General features: G+C 36.3%; 2 protein-coding genes across 2 annotated transcripts; both read right to left on the bottom strand.

The window, feature by feature from the left end:
• Positions 1-5,774: 5,774 nt before the first annotated feature.
• Positions 5,775-18,068, bottom strand: LOC149235238 (uncharacterized). The gene is made up of 5 exons (XM_089461321.1): positions 17,548-18,068; positions 16,993-17,410; positions 6,485-6,571; positions 6,299-6,391; positions 5,775-6,126 (listed from the first exon to the last, which is right to left on the bottom strand). Exons 2-5 carry the CDS (start codon positions 17,134-17,136, stop codon positions 5,929-5,931), a joined length of 522 nt encoding a protein of 173 aa, XP_089317447.1. The 5' UTR covers positions 17,137-17,410; positions 17,548-18,068; the 3' UTR covers positions 5,775-5,928.
• On the bottom strand, positions 17,153-18,028 carry LOC149235239 (pentatricopeptide repeat-containing protein At3g22690-like). The gene is made up of 2 exons (XM_089368498.1): positions 17,594-18,028; positions 17,153-17,410 (listed from the first exon to the last, which is right to left on the bottom strand). The coding sequence occupies exons 1-2, from the start codon at positions 18,026-18,028 to the stop codon at positions 17,153-17,155; spliced, it is 693 nt and encodes a 230-aa protein (XP_089224624.1).
• Positions 18,069-24,853: the final 6,785 nt, after the last annotated feature.

The following is a 24,853-nucleotide window of genomic DNA, read 5'->3' as shown; positions in this document are numbered from 1 at the left end:
CTTATTGATGAAATATCATTCTTAGTCAGGGGAAAAATACAATAGGAGCCTTTAGATGAGAGGATTACTGCATGTTTTAGTGGGTAGTGGGATGTGGACCAATAGTTCATCAGTATTCCAGTAACAATTTGATCAGTATTCGAGTAGCACTAGCCCAACATCAGGAGAGTGGCATTGACCTCGTCCTATGCTAGAGGTTGGGTTGGAGAGAGGTGATTAGTTGGTATTCTACTGGTGGAGGAACATCTATGGTCAGAGAAAAAGCACAACTCAAAAAAATGGGGGATGGGCGAGGATGGTCAGTTATGGTGGTTTTGGGATCTAGGTGGATCCACGGGTGGCAAATTGAGTCAATGATTTGTTTGAGATCTGATTATTGAGGGAACCATTCATGTTTTGTTATTTTGGAGGCATGGCATGGTACAATGGTTCATTTCGGATCCTGGTATCAGTTTGCATATGCCTCTGCGGTGGATAGATACATAATGTTTGAGGGAAAGCAATCTTCAGGCGGGAGGATTTGTCATGTTCCCATTTTTATTTTCCTCTATAATACAGCCAGGATGGGTTTCTAAGGTATGTGATTGTCAGGCCGCAGGAGTAGGATTATGTCATTAGGGGTCTCAGAGGATTGTTGAGTAATTTTTATTGGATATGATGACATTTACTTGGAATATACCATCATTCGAACAATTTTCATTTCATTATGTTGCATTCTCACAACTTTCAAAAAAACAAAGTTATTAATGGTCCTGACTTAATTAATTACACTTGAGGTGGCATTCAGGGAGGAATATTTGATGGAATACCTCTGTGTAATAGCTCGCTGGAACCAGAACGAGAAGATATATATGATGGTATGCTTAGAAGTGACTTCTAGTGGTCGGAGAGAGTATGATGGGTGATTAACCATTTTCCCAGGTTAAAAGTGACCTTTATTAGTTACTTAATTAAACTAAAAGAGTGGAAAATAATTAATTGAAGGAAAAATAGCCAAAAGTAACTTAGTGAAATAAAATAAAATTAAAAGTCATTAGATGGAGTCAAAAGTGAGTTTCTAGAATAATATTAAAATAACGAAATTAAGTTGCTTCTAGAGGCTTGGAGATCTATCCATCAGATCTATAAAAGAGGAGGACGAGATCATTTGGGGACATATTGGTTTGAGTATTTGTCTTTAGTGTCGATTGGAGAATTTAGTTCTCTACCTGAGTAGTCCTAGGAAAAAAATCCCTCAGGTGATTAAGTGATAGTGGGAAAGAACACATCTCTCCCCTTAGTGAATTCATCTAGACTGCACAGGTTACAGTGTTTGTTTTCAGTTCAAATTTTGGAGGCCCAATTTCAACTTGTAGAAAATATTTGTGGGAGGCAATTCTCTCAGTCATTTCCTGCATTATGTGTACTCTTCTATTTAATAAAATTAGGTTGAGTTTTCAACATGATTATCTTGTCAATTCTTCAATTGAAAAATTTATTTCATGTTTCTGCCATTGATTTTGTGGTTCCATTTGTGCAAATGGTTTAAGGAATTGATGGTTTAAATTTTTAAGCAATTGTCTGCAAAATTTTATATTTGGGACATTACAGTGGTATCAATGTTAGCTTTTCTTGCTAGCCTAAGGTTTTAATTGTAGATTGTTCAAAGGTTTATATTGCAAGTGCGAAAATAAAATCACTTCTGGAGGAAAAAAGATTAAATTCTTCTATTTATCGGAGATGTAATTTTGTTGCGGTGAAATACATTTTGCTAAAGAAATAAGCTACTATTGTTTGTGGGTTAAATTTCTTAATCTATTTTCCAGAGAATAGTTTTTGCAGGATTTCTCAAATTGCTGATCTTGGCTTAATATTGGCTTAAAGTTAAGCCAAACCATTTCTGAGTTTTTATGGGTTTGGTGTAAGGAGTTCTAGGTTAAATTTTTAGAATTTTTTGAGCAATTTTGAGAGCAGAAACTCCATTTCTTCTTCAACAGCAGCAATAGTATTTTTTGGCTAGTGTGTGTTATTTTTTTGGGTCATTTCCATAATTTGGGTATGCTTCATTTCACTTGGGTTTTACATGCATACAACGTGGTATTGAATTCATTTGAGCGTTATAATTCTCTCAAGTATTTTCCTCTCATACTTATTTATATTACAAATGTTTCCACTTTATCTGCAAAGTGTTTGACAAACGTACTTCTTGCTAACTGTTTGTTAAAAAAATTCAAAGAAAATTTTTAATATCTACTAAGTTAGTGAGAGAGTACAGTGAGTCTACAAGAGGCATTCATATTATATTTGGATCTCTATTTAATTGTTGAGTGTGACTTCTAAGGGATGAATATGTCTTGATGTGGGAGGTATATGTATTGAGTTATTTGGCCATGTAATCAAAAGTTTATTGTTGTTTAGTTAAGTCTATAAGGTTTTCCAGCTTGATGTCCTTGTCATCATTGAACTAAAATATGGATCAAACCTTCATAAATTCCTTTTATAAATTAGTAGCAGAAATGAATTGATCCTTTTCCTAGGGGATACTTACTATGCTACAACAAGAGTGCCCATAGAAATAGCATTAGATGGGACCCAAAATCTATGCACTTGGGACAAATTTGAGATTCATGAGGGTTACAGTAAAATCCCTCTTCAAATTGGAAGAACTTACGTCACTCCTCTCCAAGGTGGATCATTCAAATGGGAAGAGTTTGATTTGGCCTCTTAATCTAGCCATGCTTTCCCTAGTACAACACAAGTATTTGAAGCAACCTTGTATAGGAGTCAAATTTCGAGCTACCTCTTGTCTAAGGAGTATCATGTTTTTGACCATGCATATATCCCCCTATAGTATTGACATTACGTGGAGAGTCTTCAGGTTGATAGTGGAGACTTTTCAAGATTTCGATAATAGTGAGGGCCCTACCTTTAGGAAGAGTATAGAGATTCTAAAAGTCATGGCCTTGGTTAGATATTTTGACCTCATGTTTGAGCTGGAGTGTGACGACTTGATCTCGTAGATGTTCCAATGCTTCTTTAGCATTAGGAAACATTATCCGACATGGTCATAACACATATGCAGTCCATTTTGTCCTCATGTATGGGAGGTCATGATGTCATTTTTAGGGAATTGCAGTCTAGATTATTGGCCATTTAGAAGAGAGAACAATTGGTCTTTCCTGCTTCCTATGAACTAACTGAAAGGTTGTTTGAGTAGAAGATAGGGATGTTCAAAAGACAGTTGACTAAGGAGGAGATTATTAGGTTTGGTGGATTATGCAACAATAATAAGCTAAGGAGAAAGGGTGTTTTCTTCATCTATAAGGAACCTTGGGGGCCTAAACACTCATGTTTTGGTAACACAGAGGAGATGACAGGGGTAGATCAGGAGGAGATTCCTTCTAACATTCAGGATGAAGATTCTTCTTCTATAATTGAGTCCATGGGTTTTTATAAGGATACCTCTAAGGAGAATGAACAGTCATATGGAGTTGTTGACAGCAACCATAGTAGGAATCTATGTGAGATGGAGGAGTATGAAGCGAAATAGATTTTTCCCATGGGGGAAGACGATCAGGGTGTAGACTGGCGAGATGAGGTTCTAATGATTCAACATGGAGAGCATATAGAGGAGCATGAGTTAGCTGAGGAGGATGATATGCAAAGTATGCATAGTGAGACATTTTTGGATAGCTAGTTTGAGGTTCATGTTGATCCCATGATATAGGACGATAATCAACCATCTTTTGGACCAACCATTAATGAGGAGAAGACAGATGCACAAGTAGCTAACAAAATCTTAGCACTTTCAGTCAGTACCCGTTGGGAGAAGATTGGACATTTCAGGACAGATCTTATGGCATTGAAGCAGAAGATACAGATAGTCTGAGGTACCATATTGCAACAGAACAATAAATTTAACGATCTTATAAGGGTGTGTACCGAGTTAGTAAGAAAGTTGTCTAATGTTGACACTACAACAAAACCAGCGATTTGCGCCAGATTTAGCGCCAGATTTTAGTGCATTTTTTTTGTAATTGTGATGAGCAACCTGGCGCTAAATCTGGCTCTATTGTACAATTTTTAAAGCGTCCTTTTTTGCACCTAATTTTGCATCCTTTTTCACGCTAGATTTTGCATCATTTTTTACACCAAACTATGCATCATTTTTTGCGTCAAAATTTGAACCAACATTTGCATCTTATTTTATGACAGGTTTTGCTTCTAGTTTTGTGTCATTTTTTGCATCTATTTTTCATTCTCTTTTGCTTCCTATTTTGTGTCATTCTTTGCTTCCATTTTTGCACCATCATTTGCATCAAGTTTACACTGTATTTTGAATCCAATTTAACATCTTTTTATGCATCCATTTTGTGTCAGTTTTTGCATCTAGTCTTACGCCAGGTTTTGTATCTAGTCTTACACTAGTTTTTGCTTCTATTTTTGCACCAGCTTTGGTGCCTATCTTTGCACCATGTGTTGAATTTGATTTAGCACCAAATTTTGCATCCATTTTTGTGCCCATTTTTGCATCTTTTTTTGGACCATTTTTTACATCCACATTTACGTTTGATTTGTCTCCATTTTTCCCATCTCATTTTGCACCATATTTTGCGTCATTTGTTTCATCCAATTTTGCATCATTTTTAACACCATCTCTTGCATCTAATGTTACATCATTTTGAGCATCCAAATTTGCATTTATATTTGCATCTTATGTTGAGTCATGTGTTGTGTCCACCTTTGCATCTTATTTTGTGTCTAATGGTACATTCAATTTAGAGCCATTTTTTACGTCTACTTTTGTATTTGTTTTTACACCAAGTTTTGCATCCAATTTTAAGCTATTTTATGCCCCTTTTTGCACCATTTTTTTGTGTCTACTTGTGTCCAATGTTGCACCATTATTTACACCGACTTTTTCATCCAATTTTGCATTTTTTTGGTGTCTAGTTTTACATCGTTTTCACCATCCAAATTTGCATCTTTTTTGCCTCATTTTGTGTCCACATTTGCATATAATTTTGTGTCTGAGTTCGAGCCTAAATTTGCATGTGATTAGGAATCATTTTTTACATCCAATATGGCATCCTTGGTTTCACCTTTTTTCAGCCCCATTTTGCATCTTGTTTTATGTCTTTTCTTACATCTTTTTTTTTTCCTTTTTTTGCACCCAAGTTTGCATCCCCAATTTACACCATTATTTGCATCATCATTTGGCATATTAATTTGTAACGTTTTTTGCTTCTTTTTAACGCTCAACTTTGCATCTTATTTTACATCTAGTTGTTGTCTTTTTTTGCATCTAATTTGGTGCCCATTTATGTGTCCTTGTTTTTGCCCAATTTGATATCCTTTTGTATGCCATGTTTTGTTCCCTTCTTTGTGTCAACTATTGCACAATTTTTCACTTCTAATTTAAAACACTTTGTATGTCAATTGTTTGCATTTTGTATTAATTCCTAGTTTAACATCCAATTTTGCATCCATGGTTACATCCGCATTTGACTTCTTATATAGAGTATATTTTTCTTTACATATATGACCCCCTTTATAGATTCATAGTGAAATATATGATAGTTTCTAAATATCATTAAAGCAGATATCACAATTCAAAATCATTTGTAAAGAAATTTAAGAGAAATTGACAACATCCATCCAAAAAAATAACAATGTGTCATTAACAATTTTCAAAACATGTATAAAATAGCAACATAATACTAATAAAATCATCAAAACAAGTAAAATTCAAATATGATTAACAAATCAAAATATTTCATGAATATCGTTATTCTACGATAAATTAACAACATACATAAATCAAACTCATCGTATGATTACAAAATCAAAATGTCTCATTGATATAGGGTAAATTCACAACACCCATCTAAACATAACAATGTCATTCTACACAATAATTTCTTCATAAAAAACAATGCATGTGCATGCCTAGCTACCACCACCAAGATCATCCTCATGATCATCTTGACCATCCTCATTACTCTGATCCACATCATCACCAACACCGCAACTATCATCATCATCTCCTCCTTCACCACCATCATCCTCATCCTCATCCTCATCATCTCCTGATATATGTTGAACATAATTTGGATCATCGTCTTGGCAATCATTACCTATAGCATTCTGACAAAAAAAATCAATATTACATGTTAGTATTAATTACATAACACAACGCATGTTTTTGTTATACAATGTTAACCATAAAATGAGGTAAGATATAATATCTAATAGTACTAAAAAATAAAATGAAAATATGGTTTAAAAGTATATTGGAAATCCAACTAAAATTACATACCATAGAGTCCATCCAAACAACAAATTCAACCCATCTCTTTTGCTGCAGCACCTCCTTTTCCAAATGATTTGGAGGTCTTCCATATTTTAGTTCCTATCAATCAGTAAATAGGGAGAAATTAGATAACAATGACTTTCTTCTAGTACAAAATTTATTAAAAAAATATCACATGTTTAATATACTTACAAAGGTTGTTATCAGTGCTTTTAAACCTTTCTGGCCACTACGATGAGTGACTTTTGTCTTGGTTAACCTCACCTTGGATGCCTTGTCCTTAAACATAAACCAATTCAATTTATTTTCACACAAATACATGTCTAAGATACTTATAAGTATTAATACATTCTAAATAATGTTTAATGAAAAATTCAATACCTGAATGCTCTCATTGCCGGCTTTTCTTTGTGCATCCAACTTCTCATATGATTTTACAAGTTCTTTCCATACTTTAAAAGGTATGTCAATAGGTCTTTGTTTCAGTCTTTGATCTTGAGGCATTTTTTTAATTTTTCTTGTTTGGTTAAAAATTTTGGTTAAAAAAAACTGAACAAGTAATTCACATCAATGGCATGGGGACTCTATGGATATGTTAAAAAAATGGCTATAAAGAAAACATCCAAAAAACATATGAGCTCTCCCTTTGATGGTCACTTGGGGCATATGGCTGGAAAGGAACAACTCCATTTTTGAAAATCAAGGACAATCCTTTCTCAAAGTCCTTCCTAATATTTGCTCCAAATGTCTTAAAATGAAAAACAAAATTCAAACGTCATCCTTAAACATCTCCCTTAAATATAACGTTGGACCATAAATTCTTCATTTTTATTGTTATCGGCTCTGGAATGATTTTTCTATATGCAATTATATAATGAAATATGTGTGCACTAATGAAAAAACATTGAGTTTCATTTTTCATAATCACAAACAATGAAAAAAGAATCACACGTAACTAGCATCATTTTGGAAATTTTATATTTATTAAAAATCTTTAACATGTTTTCCTCCCATATCTCATAAAAAGGTGTGAAATTTTTTATGTACTCTCCAATAAGCACTACAACAAAACCAGCGATTTGGAGGTTTTACACTAAGTTTTTCAACATCGAGCTTACTAGGGCTTGCACCACCGGGGTTATTAGTAAGAATCTCATGAGGTTTGCATAGCCATGATTATTAGAATCAAAATAGTAGGATTTGCACTAAAAAACAGTTCATAGTGCTTTCTTGTTGGGGAGAAAATCACAAGTTCAACTTCTGCAGTGCAGAGCACCGAGAGCTCGTAAGCTTTCTTCAGCAATCCACCTACGTTTGGAAAATGTAGCCTGCCTGCTGGCGATGTTCTCGATCCTCTTCCTCTGCATCTTTCCCCTCACTATTCTTGTATGTCCTCTTTTGTTTTTCCCTCCAAACAAACCCTCTCAAATTGAGAAAGCAGAACAACTCACTCGATGAGAATCCGAATCCAATTATCGCTTCTAACAATAACCCAATACGATACCAGAAGTGATTACACAAAACCTCATTGACTCTTCATTTGTTTGGAAAAGAGCCAAGCATAAACTTCTGACGAGGGTTTCCGTCTCAAGTCTGGCTCGCAGGACGTCGCTTAGTCAATTGCGAGAAAAGTTTTCCACCTGCCTGTCACATACGGTTTGTCACACTATATATTAAAATAAGGTTGATCATACTAACAATAAGGTTGTATAGTGTAAAAGGAGGGCTCTCCTGACTGCATTTGGTTGGTTTATAGAAAAGATTGCTGGAATGTGTAATGTGAATGCTTTGCTAACTGTTTTTTAAGCATTTGGAAGTATTAAAACCCCCTAGGATAATTAATGTAAGACCTGTTAATTAATGTGTAAAGATGGCTATTGTCCTTGGGCTACCTTAGCTGTTCGTGTTTAGTGATCTGTGGTATTATGACTCCTCAAGTCACTATTAAACCATGAGAACCATGCCCAGGCAGACTAGTGTGACATTGTGGATGAGAACCAAAACTAGACTCCTATAACCTCCTTTTTCATCCTTTAAATTGCAGAATTAACTGACTGTTCTAGTAATCGTTCTTGAGCACCTGAAGATGTGCAACCTAAATAATAAGAATAATACCTTGTAACATATGAATAGTCCATCCTGTGCATGTAGGATATGCACATGAGGTCCAATAAAATCACTAACCAGAATACCAGGTGTTATTAAAGCCTCTACAGGTTGATATATATGAATGTTACAGTGTGCAGGAGTATGATTCAATTCCATACGAAAATAAAAAACATCTGATAGGATTTCCTTATACCTCATAGGCAAACAACCATTGTCCCTTCTATAGATGAGCAGAATAAGTGCTTGGTTCTCTACACTAAATAAAGACAAAGTATAGTACTTATTACTGACAAAATAGGATTTAAATCGAGGTTCAATTGCTTGACATTCAGCTGGTCACAGAATTGTAGAGTGCATAATCATAAGTGATGTTGCGAGCCTCATTGCTCAAAGTCTAAGGGTCTTGCGAGCCATAATCACAGCCATGTATGGAATATCTTGTGATTATGGCATTTTATGAGGTCAATTCTTGTGAAGACATTTCAGTTTATAATAAATTTTGAACCTCAACAGAGTTTTGGCAAGACCTGGCTGAGCTAGGACATCAACAACACAGCTGATATGAATGACATAATCTAGCCTCAAGAGGGAGCCTCTTTTGTTTCATCACTCTAACAATCTATGAAGTGGTGGAAAGCATAACAACTTCCCCTTGAATATGACACCTAAACTGAGTACAAATCCTAAATGATGCAGCCTTTGGTGCATGTCTCTCAAAGTATCGATATTTCAAATGTTGAAAGCTCTTGTGCCCATTTGATATGCATTCGATTGCAGTTCCCCTGAAGAAAGAATCTTATAAAGGTGAGGCCATGGCCAATATGTTAGCCATATCCATTGGAGTTGCCATTGCTTGACAACTTTAGTGTGATCAGTCCCACCATGATTCACATGGGCTTCTACTCAACACTGGCTGTTGCTATTGTAAGAGTCTTCAAGCTCGTTGAACCCATAGTATTGATAAGTGTATTCTTTGGGTCTCTGGTTTTCAAATTCTGCCTATGTTTTCCTCTCAGTATCATTATTTCAAATGCTGAAAGCTCTAATTCCCATTGCTGTGTATTTGATTGTGGTTTCCCTGAAGAAAGAAGCTTATAAAGGTGAGCCTGAGGCCAATATGTTGGCCATATCCATTGGAGTTACTATTTCAGCTTATGGGGAGGCCAAGATGAATGCATGGGAGGTGATTCTCCAGTTAAGTGCAGTTGCATGTGAGACTACCCAATTGGTTCTCATACAAATTCCACGAACATCAAAAGGGATTAAGTTGAATCCCATCACATCTTTGTTGCTCCTTGTTGCCTTGTTTTTCTCAGCACCCCCTGGGCCTTAGTAGAATACCCATTTCTGATAATCAGGGTCTCTTCCTTTGATTTGGATTACATGACATTCTGCTTGTGCCTTGGCTCTTAATCTTGCAGTGTTTCTTCTGATAGGAAATACTTCAGCCTTGACTATGAATGTTGCTGGTCTTGTCAAGGACTGGCTGCTCATAACATAATCTTTGTCTGTAATAAATGAAAAGGTTACAGTCATAAACTTGAGTGGGTGTGGACTGGCTTTTCTGGCTGTCTGTTACTATAGTCATTTGAAACTTCAAGCTCTCAAGTCCAATGACAACCAACCAACGTACCTCAGCAGTGCAGCTGATGCCAATGATGAAGGAGAAGGTTTGATAATGACGAGTGGGAGATTCTCAATCAGAGATTCAGAACCAGCAGAGAAAAATCAAACTCAAGCTTCAGGATTAGGTATTTAGATCATTAATATTGTCTTGTGCTAGAGATTACTGTTCTTGGATTGGCTCCTCTATGCCCAGATCTATTTGCAAGGAACAGGCCAGTCATTCACAGTGAAGAAGATAATGACAAGATTAGTGTATAATGATGGACAGGATGGTGCCATGGTGCCAACCTAAATCTCAAGTAAGGAGACATCTGTTCATCAATTTGTCAAGAAGCATGGCCTACAATTCAATTGCTCTAAGCCTATCACTTCTTCCACCTGTCAAATAAATTGTTTCCTGTTTGTTTAGTTGACTATGGTTCTAATAAATATACTATTGTTTGATGTAAAAATACAAAACAAAACAAAAAATATGGAAAGTTGTGACCCCATTTTCTAACTACAAATTGAAATCGGATTACCATAGTGACCACCTCTGCTTATTGGAATCAAAAAGGGGGTGGGTTATGCACAATCCTCCGTATCATTTTCTATTACCAGAGATAATTAAAGCCACCCTAAACTCAAGTCTTAACTATGCTGATAGGGTGTTTGGGGAGGGGGATCCCTTACCAACCCACTATAATCTGCACAAAAGCATCCTAAGAACATATGAAAAATGCTCTCCTATCATCTAATGTCCAAGCAAGGAAACTCTTGAAAATATTATCTCTTCTCTGCTGAATGTAGGGCTAGTCTAATAGGTGGAAGGTGCCATACTCTGGATCAGTCTGGAGCTGGTTTACCCCTAATGGGTGGAAGGTGCCATACTCTGGATCAGTCTAGAGCTGGTTTACCCCTAATGGGTGGAAGGTGCCATACTCTGGATCTGTCTGGAGCTGGTTTACCCCTAATGGGTGGAAGGTGCCATACTTTGGATCTGCAAAGTATCTGTCTGGAGCTGGTCCATAACTCACTCTGATTATGTATGGCCTAGTCTAATAGGTGGAAGGTGTCATACTCTGGATCAGTCTGGAGCTTATTTACCCCTAATGGGTGGAAGGTGCCATACTCTGGATCTGTCTGGAGCTGGTCCATAACTCGGTCTGATTATGTATGATCTGTAACCTAATATGGCACAACCCCGAACAGGCATCAAAGATGTTGATTGACCACCAAGGCAGAAGGTTGAGGTGAGATCCCATCTAAAGTTGGAAGGAAAGAAACTATGGATAAAATCTTGGCTGCTCCTCTGAATCCGGGGTAGAATAACAGTTAGGAAGTACCCTGTGTAAATGATGAAACAACATAGAAATGCTCCCTTAGTGCTTCCAGATGTATACCAATTAATGAGCATTCAAGTGTTATTTCAAATATGAATCAAATTTGAAACAATGTCAAAATTTTCCAAAATTCAAGAGAGCAGTGCTGTAAATGAAATCAAAGTTTAGATTCCAACATACAATGGTCAAACTAGTGCCAAATAAACACATTAATGATGTTCAGATATGACAGAAAGACACCAGCACCAAAGCACAAGACTATGTATGTAAAACAATGCATCCACAATAATAATAATAAAAAATAAAAATAAAAAATAGAAGATATATACTAGTTCCAAAACAAGAAAGTTTACATAACAATGATGCAAATAAACCCCAAAGTTTGATCATTCAAGACGTTAGCATGATCTCAAGAATTCTGCAGTAAAAGCTAGTACTTGAACTCCTAGTAACAGAAGATAGAACCAGTGTGATGCTAGTATTATTGAGTGGATGTTTGGGCTGTTATCAGCACTGATTTAGTTTTGGATATACCTGAGATATCAGTCATGCAAAAATTTTCAAAAAGGAAACGTTTTGACAGAGCAGAGTGTGATCTGGTTGCAGAGTAGCAAACCTTGTTCATAAATTCCAAAGGGCAGAGAGATAGGCTTGTTCATGCGTTAATGTGAGTCTTTAGAAGATGTATCAAGCTATAAAATACCAAACCCATCATGAATACTTGCAGATTAGAATAATGTGATCTCAAACTCCAGACATCGAACTTCAATAACATAGATCATTCCAATTATATTAGTCAAATTGTTCATCTTGTTTTGGCATGACTCTGTCCTTGGAGATGTTCTCTGTTGCTAGATTTATCAGAATGATTGCAAGAAAGCAATGGAAACAGGCTAAAAATTAAATTGTTTATGCAGTCAATTGTTCCATCATGAAAGTGACTTGGAAGGCGTGGATCTCATGCATTTGAATGTTATGATGAGCAATAAATGATTATTATGCCATTTGTGTGTTTTATCTCTCATAAACAGATTCAGATCTGAAAAGAATTAGATTTGTAGCCCTGAACGTCAAGCAATTAGGGCAAAATTTATTCAACTTGCCAAGCAAGTTGTTCACCTTGATTTAGGGTCAACGCTTCTGTAATGTGTAGATCAAGAAAATGGTGCAACACTTACCCTAAATCCTTAGTATGTGAACTTACACAGGAACTAATGGAAATTTCAAGCCTCCTGCAAACAATTCTGCCTAAGGATAACGCAAATGACAAAAAGGTAATTTGTATCAACAGGATGACCAATGTCAAATATTTTTTTTTGGGAAGATTAGAAAACAGCCAGTCATGATTTTGGCAAAACTGAAAAATCAGTTGCCAGTCAGAAGATGCATATATTTTTGCCTAATTAATATATACATTTTTTTTCTTTGAAAAAAAAAAAGTCAAATATTATGTAGAATATTACAAGAAGGAACATAGGTTATCAATAAATGGATTCCAGCTATAACTGTGAAAAAAATTATTAACCTCGAAACCATTCTGCAATCACAAGAAATTAACATAAAAGCCACTTATCCCTGCCTGATAAATAAAATAAAATAAAAAAATTAAGAAAAATCTCATCCAAGACTTTCACAATGAACTCTGGGAGCAAGAGTAAATCAAATTGAAATTGACCAGCCTCTGCTTTTTTCAATCTTAGAGGAAGTACTAAAGAATTTACAAACCGTTTCTCTGGTTTAAACATCTTATACACTCCAAGATAATTGAAAATTATTCCATTTAACCTGGGATATAGATCAGGACAGACCAATCCTGTAAAATACAATAGCAGTAGATTGAATAAACCATTAACTTGGGGAGGATGAAAAGAATATTTAGTTCCACAGAATTCTATAGAAAGAATAGGAAGTTCCACAAAATTGTAAAATAGAATTCATGGAATGCTAGATGACCAGTCTACAAATCACTTTTATTTAGCTTAGTTTATTTATTAGTGAAAAGTAACCTTAACTCAGCTGCAAACAGTTGTATCTTAGGCAACTACTCTCCATGGTCAGTCCAAATGGTGAATAGAATTCATACTTGCAATGTTCAGAAAGGTTCAAATCTCATGGGGATTATACTGGCCTTGACTCATGAGGACTTCTCACTCTATTCAATGAAGCAAAATAACTTGAGACAACTGCAAGCAACTAACTTGTTTCTGCCTTTCTGGAAAAAGTAATTGAACTCGAATTGTACCACCTTGCTGCAGTAAACACATAGTTAGAAAGCTATGTTGCACTGGCTTTGGGACGGGGGGTAGCAGGGATGGTGGGTAAGTTTCCGGAACCACCAGAGTGCACCCTCAAATTTTTCAGGGGACAGAAAGTTGGAGATGGCAATAATATATAAATTATTTTATATATTATAATAATAATAGTAATAGTAATCATAAATATTTAAAATTTTGAAAATAATAAAATATTAAATATAATAATAATAATATTTTTTTCTTAATTCACCACGATAAATATAAAACATTTAAATAAATTCCAATTGCAAATAAGAAACACTGTGAATAAGAATTTAAATAAATTCAAAGAGAAAATTTAAATAGATCCCAAAAGCCACCGTTGATGCCCACCCCCCTGACACTGATAAAGATTATAAATACAGTCAGGGATAAGAATTGCAGAGGAATAGCAAGTATTGACTGAGAGTATGATGCACCGGAGTCTGTGAGTGCCAGCACCGCAGAAAGGAATTGCTGAGAACAATTTTAGAATGATATGCTGAGATGACAAGTAGGATTTAGAAAATTAGAAGCAGGTAGGATTTAGACTTCAGGCAGGTGCAGGGATGGATTTAGGTTATATATATCTATATATATAGATATAATCTTGAACTGTCAGTAGGTTCAAGGGTCAGTTGACTGTCCCAGATATTTTTGTGAGGGACGGATTGGGAATGCCCTAGAAGTTCCCATGTCTCCAATGATGCCCCCAGCTATTCTGGGACATTCCCAAGCCATTTTTAAGTCCCCAAAACACTGGAATGCAGGGTACAAGGGATTTGTCATCAGGCACATGTTGACTCTCCATGCAACATAGTTGGAAAGTAAGAGAGATATGGGAGACACGAGTTGAAAAAAAGAAAATTAAAAAAAAGAGAGTCTGAAGTACAAGTTAATTACAAAAATGTAGATGAAAGTAAGAATGACCAAAAATTCTTTCAGTACAAACGACCAAAAACACTCCAGTGGTATTTCATTAAAGAACATAAGTTTATTATTTTGAATCCTGACTGTCTTCTCCCATATAATCAACTTCTAAAAGGTTAAAAATTCCTCTAATGTTTAGCAAACAGACAAGTTGCTGAGTCGAGAGAACAAAGGAAGGCAAGTAGCATCTGTCTCCCTCTCAACCCTGCACATCCTACCCCGCACCTAGAATGGTTTCGCTTACTGTAGAGGAGATTCTGTAGCACATAAACAAAAAACTTAAGAGCCACCCTTATTGTCTTTAGCATAAACACTCTCAATAACGAAAAAGAATTTGACTTTGTGTTTAAAATGGCAAATGCATGATGTAGAAGTAGTTTTAGATAAGCTAACTCTAGCTGCTTAGTACTTACTAGATTAGGAATGACTGCCACAGGTTATTCATGGATATAAATTTTAAGATAATGTGTTGGATAGCAAAAGGTTAGAATATGATTTTTATTAGTATATTTGTTGTACTTTGAACTGCAGCATTTTGCTTGGAACTGGATAAAACTTACGCTTAATTAATTAAGATAAGCTAACTATAGCTGATTAGTAGAATGGGGACGACTTTCAGTGGTTGTTAATAGTAAATTAAAAGTTGGATGAAAAAGTGTTAGAATGAAACTTTTATAAGTTTAGGTTTGTTGTACTTTGAGCTGCAATATTTACTCAGAACTGAATAAAACTTATGCCTGATTAACAACACATGCAACAAAATATTCAATATGAACATATAAGGGTTTAAACCAGGAATTTCAAATAAGGAGATGTTAAAGTCCTCTCTTTTTTTGAAAGATGTAAAGCAATGAAAAATATAGCACATACTCAGAATCAACAGGGGAAACCATTATTATCCTCATTTTGTTACAAGTTGTATTTTAATAAAATCTTAATTACCCCAAAAATCAAAGCATGCAGCATGAAACGATATTGAAGACGACTGTGCTGAGATATTATCTAAACAACACTGTTGAATGAAAAGAGATTCAAACTTCCTAATGCCAATCATTTTCTGGGAATGGAACCTAAGCAACATTAAGCTAAATAAGACTCAAAATTTCTGTATTTAAATTTCATAGACAATTTAATTCCTCCAGAGAAGATGGCTTCTCATTGACTTGAAGTGTTTTGAGCTGTATTTTTCACTCAATTTAGGTTCAGCGAGTCATACGATTAGCCCTTGTCACATGCCAGCCAGAGGTCACAAGTTCAAACTGTGCAGAATCAACAATTGCAAAAGTAAACCTCTCAATGAGCCACTCAGTTCTGCACTTCAACATGTTACATAACACACAAAAGTTCTCGCATTATCTAGAAGCGTGATGATTCATGTTTACAGCCCTAAATTTGATCAACTTAGCAAATCGTTAACAACAAAGACTCAACGAGAACCCTTTTAACATAATGCTACAATCCATTTGAAGGTAAAGCTCAACCTACATGCATAAAACTTCAAATAACATAACAATCAACCCTCAACATAGCATGATAGCCCTTTACACATGCCAGCCAGAGGTGACGAGATCAAGCCCTGGGGTCACCGATTGCCAAAGGCAACATCTCAATGACCTAACAAGTTATGTTCTTTCCGCCACTGTGATCAAAAACTTCTAGGATTTTCTATCTAGCGACTTCATTGATTATCTGTGAAGTTAAGACAGGCTATCCTGATATTTGAACTTTTACCCATGGAAATTAATCTTTCATTCGAAAGGAACACTTCAGTGATTATCTATGAACTTAGGACAGGCTGTCGTGATATTTTAGCTTCACACACGGCCATAGAGTTTTGCTTTTAAATGAATACCTCATTGATTATCTCTAAAGTTAGGACAGGCCGTTGTGATATTGGAAGTTTTAAGCATCGAACCGCGGTTTGCTTTTAAAGAAATTGAAATGCTACGTCGGAAGTGATTGTTATCGGGTTTACAGATCCAGTGTAAAAAACATTGGGATTAAATGTTAGAAGTCTAGGATGTAGTGATTTCATGCACTATATTTTTTAAGTTAGGACGGGCTTAATAAACCTCTAGAATTGTCTAGATGATTAAATCATCGCCTAAATTCGATCTGCATAACTCGAAGAAAACCGTTTTGGGCAAAAAAAAATGCAATTCATTTTAAGGCAAAGCTCAACTTCCATGCTTGAAACCTGAAATATCATAACCTGTCCTAACTTTACAATTTATCAAAGAAATCACTACATTCTGAACTCATCAAGAGAACTAACGCTTCGCATTTCATTTTTGAAAATCATTCGTCACAGGCTATCTCTAAAACGCAACAAGAACCTCTTTATCGCGAATTCTTTTAAAGGAAAAAGCTCAATTTTCTTGAAAATATAAATAACGCAACAGCATGCCCTAACTTGAAAAATGATCCATGAAATCGGTACCTGGGAAGCTTGAACGAGCTCGTCCAGGGAAGCCGGAGGTGGCAGCTGCTGCTGCTTCTGGCTGTGATAGATCGCGCCCAGTTTCTCTTTAACTCCATGTTTGCTGAGTGAAAACCCTCGCAGCTTCCTCAGAGAAGACTTCATTTTCACTACAGAGATTTTATGCTTCAGAAACAAAACCTCGAATCACCGTCTTAAAATACAGAAAACCCCCCCGTCCTGAATCTGTCCGAACTCCATTACGCAAACCTCGCAATAGCCCCTCTGAAACGGTCAAGACATTATTGAGGGTCTTGGTATGAACGGGCATGCTGAAAATGCTCTTGGGCTCTTTTCTCAAATGGAGCACAGTGGCGTGAAGCCAACCTACATCACATTCGTGGGTGTTTTGACTGCATGCAGTCATGCCACAACATCTCTGTCAAGACATTTTGTCAAACAATAGACGTGCCATTTCAATACTTGCACATTTCGAATAGAGATCTGTGAGGGAGGTATCTATAAAGATGTTGATCTCAATCTCATTTCTAATCATGTAACTATGCACACACTTACCTCGTTGAAGAGCTTCGACCTATGTACATGCTCGGAGAACACTAACCATAGTAACGGGACCCGGTACCACCTCCTCTAGCAGCATTTGATGGAAAAGCGTCAATGCCTCATAGGCATGTCCATTCTGAGAATATCCAACAATCATAGAGTTCCATGACACCAAATCTCTCTCACACATTTTGTTAAACACTTGGCGTGCGTTCTCTATACTTCCACATTTTGCATATAGAGCAAGAAGGGCGTTCCCCACAAATAGATTGCAATCCAATCCGGCTCTTATTATAAAATGATGAACCTTCATCCCCTTCAGAATAAAGGGAAGAATGAGTTCATCGGGCTGTATGCCTTTCTGCCGCATTTGGGAATAGAGTAGGAGGGCTTCCTCACAGGGTCCATTCATGGCGTACCCTCTGATGGGCACATTCCATAAAACACAGTCCCGTTTAGGGGAATTTTCAAAAACCAGTCGTGCATAATTCATGCGGTCGACTTTGTATAGAGGTTTATTAGTTTGCTTAGCAAGAAAATATTTCCCCAGACAAATAGTTTGCTTAGCCAGTATAGCAAGTGATCGAAAGTTCAATCCCCCAGACATATCTCACCAATTGAACTTAAAAAAAATATGATACATTGTATATTGCAAAGCCATTAAGTTAAGTAATGACATTGGCTAACCCAAATATTTAATTAGAATTTAAGCTCAAACACAACATTAGAAATGAAACCTTCACTCTAGATCTAAGGATATAGGGGTCAACATTGGATATTGGATACAAGACAAGGTGATCAAATGTATCTCTTGGACTAGCATTTTTTACAAAGGAATACAAATTTTAATGCTTATATTAACATGTATGTATAATATAATAATGAAATAGTCACTCTTTAGTTCATGGATAAAAGTGTTGGTGTGGAAGGAAATCTCGAGGGATGTGTCACTATAGTCATAAAAATTTCATTTATTGTGGCACATGGAGAACTTATTAATTGGGTGTAGCTTTAAAAATGGATAGGAGTGTTATCCTCCCCACCTAACTGCAATTCCTACAAATGACATATTTAGTGATTAATGAGTATATTGTTGTAATAATTTTGAACCCTGTGTTAAGAAATCCCTATGCAATCCAATTTAACTTATGTACCATCCTCAAAATGAGGAGAAGTCATTTGTGGGTTTCCTTAGAATGTGTATTTCAAGGAAGAATGTGTACTTTGTCGATATGTTGAAAGGTTTTACGGTCTTTGTGTTTTAGTGTACCATGTCATGTTTGGCATTGAGCGTTGGGTGTGTTGGAAGCCAACTCTTGGTAAACTCAAATACACTTGTCCTAAGGAGGGAGTTGGGGTTTTAAGGTTCTCTGGTTGTAAAAGCTTTCAAAGTCAATGTTTTTCATCATCTTCTTGCATATTGCAGCCTCAAGGCCATTCGATGAGTTGGTGGTCATGCTTAAGGTTTTCATCCTATTCTTGCATTGTGCTTAAGGTTGATTGGTACCTTGTTCCATGAATTATGATCAACTTTGGGTCCTCTTTCAGTAGACACCTCCTAGCCACAGTATTAAAGGCAACATATTGGTTTCCTTTACTAATTTTAGCTTGTAATAAATTTAGATGTAATGGTTGTCACACGCGTTCATATACAACTACCTCATAACAAAGCTAACACAAGCACTTCTACCCATGCCTACATCACATCACAGAGGAGGAATCAATCAATATTATTCAATATCCCGCATTCGAGTATCCCTCCTTTGAGGATTCAAACCAACATTTATGGAGATCAGGTCATCCATTTACAATAACTAGCTTTGCCATATAGCATGTTCATATTCCTATTGTCATGGCCGAAAGTACCACCGACATATATCTTATGCAATACGAATAAATAATTAGAACGCCTCAATGGATGCAATTCATCCTATAATGCATAATGCATATATTAGATAACCTGAACCATAGGCTCTACCGTTTCAAAACAAAATCATTTATCATACATAATCAATAATCCGTCTGCCACAGTTGCATGACACGTTAACATGTGTATCTTAGGGATTATTCACAATTAATCAGAAGCGCAGCATTGGATGCATAGCACAAATAACTTGTACCATAGTTTATATAGTCGAGCCTTAACCACAATTAACAAATTTGCATAGCGGCTCAAGCACGACTATTCACTATCTTAACAAAAGACAGGTTAACACCAATTCTACATAAGATCCACATACTGTGACTGTAATTATAATTTCATTTATGTGCATCCATAAAATCATCTCATTAACGCCACATGCAGTGCATTTAAAACTCAAGCAAATTCTCTCATATGCTAAGGAATTTATAACATAGAGGGTAAGAAACCAATATACAGAACAATCCACGCAAGTGAGTCAAACTAGATCAAAAGAGAGAACGACACTTGGAAAACAAAGCACCGCTACCCAACCTAGAAATGACTCTTCAGTTCACCACCGAGTCGAGGTTCTTGCCATGGATAAACCGCCTCCAATTGATCTATGCAATGGGTATTTAATACCTTCTTTCATGATATGGTTTCCATTAGCGGTGTCTCGCTTTTATGGATCTTTTTATCCATTTGCGTAGGCTTATCTCATAAAAGCTCGCCTTTCTCTCCCATGAGGATTTTCCTCATAGAAGATTGCCTTTCTCTCCCGCACAACTTTTATGTTTTTCTCAATGGATATTTATCTCCAATCCATCCAACTTATCTAGAATTAAATCGAGAAGCTTTACCATGAAAGAATTATCCTTTCCCATTCACCAATGTGATTTGGCAAGAATCTCATCTCTTGGTGTCTCGCTTTTCCAAGTGATTAATTTATTAATAATGTATTTACTTTTTATATTACACATCATACCTAGCTTTTCTCAGCTAGGTTTGCAAAGTTTGACACACAAGGGAGGGGTGTTACATTTTGGATCCCTCTCTTTCCTTAAGATCCCTCCAACGGCAGCTAGAGTTCTTAGATGACTGTAAGGAGGAAGCCCCTATTGGAAAGGGACAGACAGTTTGAAGGTGTCTATCTTGTTGGTAATTCCTATATCAAAAAGTTGTATTTTCATAGTCCAGGGATTGGGAATACACAATTCCCATCCACTTGAGCTCAATTTTATCTCGCAAAACTTCATTGGGATCTACCTAAACACATATGCAAACATAGGTGAAAATGCCTTTCAAAAGTCTTTCCCTGTCTACTTTGACGAATCTTCCAATAAAATTGCCCACTTTTTCTAAGAGATCTAGATGGGTAAAGTGAATGGGAAAACTGGGAATCTTACCCATACTAGAGTAGTCATCGGCAACATAGTGAGAGGATTGAAGTTGGGAAACCATGGCTTCACTAGAAGACCAACTCATCCCCAAAACCATGGACCTTGGTCAAGGATTTTTTTCTTATCCTCAAGACATTTGAAGATCACCACAAAAAAACATGGGTCTACATCCACCCAAACCGGCGTTCATCCAATCCTATCATAATCGAACAGAAAAACGCTACTTTTTCAATAGAAAATGGGGAATAAAAGTATCACCCAAGGATAATGACCATCGCATCAAGCGCTCAATCATAAGGGAGGAGCAATAATTTGACAATCACACATCCTTGATTTCTGTTGATTTAACTCTGAACACTCACGTAATATTCTCTTGCTTGGCGAATTAAACACCACTGCATGGAATGGACGAGGATTGAGCCGAACCCTGGATGAAGCCCACTTCATTCTCATCTAAACACAAAACTATATATACGTCAAAGCTATTACAATAGATTCTGACTGTCAACACCTCGAAGTTCTGTTTATATGTGGCTACCTTTTATAGTTACTATTGAATGTGTGATTGGCAATAGTAATGGCAACTTAGGGCTGCCAAATTTCCTTCGATTCCCTCACTACATCCTAACGCAAATAGTTGTTCAATGCCTTGGTTGTCTTTCAAAACTGGTAGGCAGCGTCTTCTTTGATATTTCTCGATGGTTTTAATTCCACTACAATCACAACTTTCATTTACATAAACTTCGTGTTTTCGCACGAGCGACGATTGTTCCAAGGTGAAATGTCACTTGGATGGTTTCAATGTTGTTGACCCATCATAACTAACTAACGTATATGCCCATTACAATTTTATACCACCCCATTATCAATATCAATTATGCATGGGAACCAATTAAAGAAACTTTTCACATTAATTTTATATGAGCATGAGAACATGTGTTAACAAGCAGCCCATAAAGCCTCATTTTGAATGCCATAGTCACTTAGAAGGAATTCCTCTTGTAGTAGCATCCTCCCTACTAAACTTTGCTAGTGCTAACATTAGAACCACCATTACAACAAGATATCTTTCTAGTGTTGACAACACCATTATAGTAGGATACCTCAAGAGAGACAGAAAATTTAAAAAGTATGATAGTAATACGTATCCAGAAGATGGTATTGAAACTAGTAATTGTTCACGAATCCATAAGATTGTAAGGTCATTCTCATTATCATAATCATTGTCATCATCATCACCATCATCCTTGTCATTGTTATTGCCATCATTACATTATCATCATAATCACCATTCATGCCATCATCATCATCATTATGGACATTGTTTGCAATTGTTCATAATTGTAGATGTTGTAAGAAATATCATCAACCCAAAAAATGTGATCAGTGCTAGAAAAGGGTTGTTTAGGACACATTGATATACGTAAGAGAAATAACAACTCTATTTTTGACAGATGATCGATGATGATCATTATCACCACCATTATCATCGTCATTGTCATTTTTATCATCCCCATCATCATCATTAATGTAATTTCTATCGACATTGTTGTAATCATGCATCATCATCATTCATGCCATTATTGTTTTTGATGATGACCTAGATGAAATTATGATCATGACACCAAAGATAATGCTTATGATTATGACAATGACAACATCTAAAATTGGGAAGATTTGCCAACGTCATTAGCATCGTCATCATCATAATCATTGCCATCATCATCATTGTCATTGTAACCACTATCGTCTTTATCATCATAATCACAATTCATGTCATCGCCATCATCTTCATTTTCATCATTGTCAATATTATTGACATTGTCATCAATTGTTCATAATTGTCAATGCCATAAGGAATATCATCAATGCAGAAAATATGATGAGTGTTGGAAAAGGGATGCAAAAGCGAACATAGAAATGGGGGCAACAATAGAAGTAAAATTGGATGAAAAGTGGATACAACATAAGTAGATGCACAACAAAATGAAAAACCTGACACAAAAGTGGATGCAAAAGTAGATGCAGTTGTCAATGCAAACTTGGATGCAAACATGAAGGCAAAAGTGGAAGCAAACATGGGTCCAATGGTAGGTGTAAAACTTGGCACAAATTGTGCTGAAACAAATGTGGATGCAACAACGGAAACAAAAGTATATGCAAAAATGGATGAAACAAAAGTGGATGCAATAGGGGATGCAAACGTGGAAGCAAATGTGGTTGCAATGGTAGGCGCAAGATATGGTGCAACAAAAGTGGATGTAACAATAGACAAAAAATATGCAAAATAAGATGCAAAAATGGATGTAAAAGTGGAGGCAAACATTGATGCAACAGGCAAAACAAAATTGGATGCAAAAATAGATGCAATATTTGATGCAAAAGAGGATGTGAACATGGATGCAAAATTGGAAGCAAACGTGGATACAACAGTGAGTGAAAAACATGGTGCAAATTGTGGCATAACAAAAGTGGATGTAATGATACATGCAAAAAAAGAATCAAAGTATGATGCAAATGAAGATGTAAAAAGGGATGCAAAAAGTGAAATTTAAAATGGGTGCAACAGTGGATGCAAAATTGTGTGCAAAAGTGGATGCAATAGAAGTCGATGCAAAAGTAGATGCAAAACGAGACACAAAACCCGATGCAAATCCCGGTCCAAAATTGGATACAAAAAAGGATGCAAAAATAGATGTAGTAGTTGATGAAAACCTAGACGCAAATGAGGATGCAAACGTGGATGCAAAATTATAATCAAAAGTGGGTGCAAAAGGAGGTGCCAAACTAGGCGCTAATTGTGGCACAAAAATATTAGATGCAGTAGTGGGTACAATAATAGATGCAAAAGAGGATGTAAATATGGATGCCAAACAAGAGGGAAAAGTGGATGCAACAAAAGTAGATGCAAAATTTTATGCAAAACTAGACACAAAACACGATGTAAAACTTGGCGCAAAAGGGATGCACAAATGGATGAAAAAATGGATGCAAAAAATGATTTAAAAAAGGATGCAAAAAAGGATGCAAAAGTTGATGCAAGTGTAGGTGCAAAAAGTGGATGCAAATGAGGATGCAAAAGTATGTCAAACAAAATTAGGTGCCAAACTTGATGCAAAACCTGGAACAAAACCTGGTGTAAAGGATGATACAAAACTTGGCATAAAATTTGGTGCAAAACGTGGTGCAAAACCTATTGCAATACCTGGTGCTAAACTTGGTGTAAGATTTGGTGCAAAACTTGATGCAAATTTTGTGTCAAGTTTTGCACCATATTTGATAAATGGATGCAAATAGCACCAAAAATGGGTTCTAGATGCAAAAAAAGAAGTAAAAAGGGATGCTAATCGCTGGTTTTGTTGTAGTGTGAGGAGTCGTTGAGGGTCTTAGTGAGGTACCAAGAGGAGTACACTTGGGAGTTTCAAAGAAGCCCTCTCAAGGAGTACCTAGATAGGGCTTGCACCATGGGTTATCCACTCTTGTCCATCATAGAGGGTGGAGAAATATGAGTTGAGCATGGACGAACATCATCATAATAAACTTGTTCCACGAGCAAGATCCAATGCATATAATCCTTTCCATAACATGGTTTGGTGGGAGATCTTGAGTTGATATCTTATTAATGAAGTATCATTACTAGTTACGGGCACAGTACAGCAGGATCCCTTAGATGAGAGTGTCACCACATGTTTTAGAGGGAAGTGGGATGTGGAACAACAATTCATCAGTATTCTAGTAGCACTAGCCCATCATTAGTAGAGTGGGGTTGACCTCAACCTATTCTAGATGTTGGATTGGATAGAGGTGATTAGATGGTATTCTACTGGTGGAACAACATATATGGTCAGAGATAGAGCACAACTCAAGCCATGGGGGATGGCTAAGGATGGTTGGTTATGGTTTTTTTTAGATCTAGCGGATCCATGAATAACAGATTGAGTCAGCGGTTTATTTGGAATTCAGGTATTGAGGGACCCATTCATGTTTGGTTAGTTTTGAGTCATGGCATGGTACA

This window comes from Pinus tabuliformis, chromosome 8 (genome assembly GCF_031772625.1).
Source record: "Pinus tabuliformis cultivar Carrire ecotype Pingquan chromosome 8, CPIR1, whole genome shotgun sequence".
NCBI lineage: Eukaryota > Viridiplantae > Streptophyta > Pinopsida > Pinales > Pinaceae > Pinus > Pinus tabuliformis.
The sequence above is the reverse complement of the archived record's forward strand: the minus strand, read 5'-3'. Positions and strand labels throughout refer to the sequence as shown.

Coding starts and splice junctions, on each gene's coding strand:
- LOC149235238 (XM_089461321.1), bottom strand. CDS start 17,136: ATGAAGTCTTCTCTGAGGAAGCTGCGAGGGTTTTCACTCAGCAAACAT. Junction 6,572..16,992: donor AGCTCGTTCAAGCTTCCCAG/GTACCGATTTCA, acceptor TTTATGTTTAAG/GACAAGGCATCCAAGGTGAG. Junction 6,127..6,298: donor TTGTTTGGATGGACTCTATG/GTATGTAATTTT, acceptor TTTTTTTGTCAG/AATGCTATAGGTAATGATTG.
- LOC149235239 (XM_089368498.1), bottom strand. CDS start 18,028: ATGAATTATGCACGACTGGTTTTTGAAAATTCCCCTAAACGGGACTGT. Junction 17,411..17,593: donor TACCGGGTCCCGTTACTATG/GTTAGTGTTCTC, acceptor ATGTCTTGACAG/AGATGTTGTGGCATGACTGC.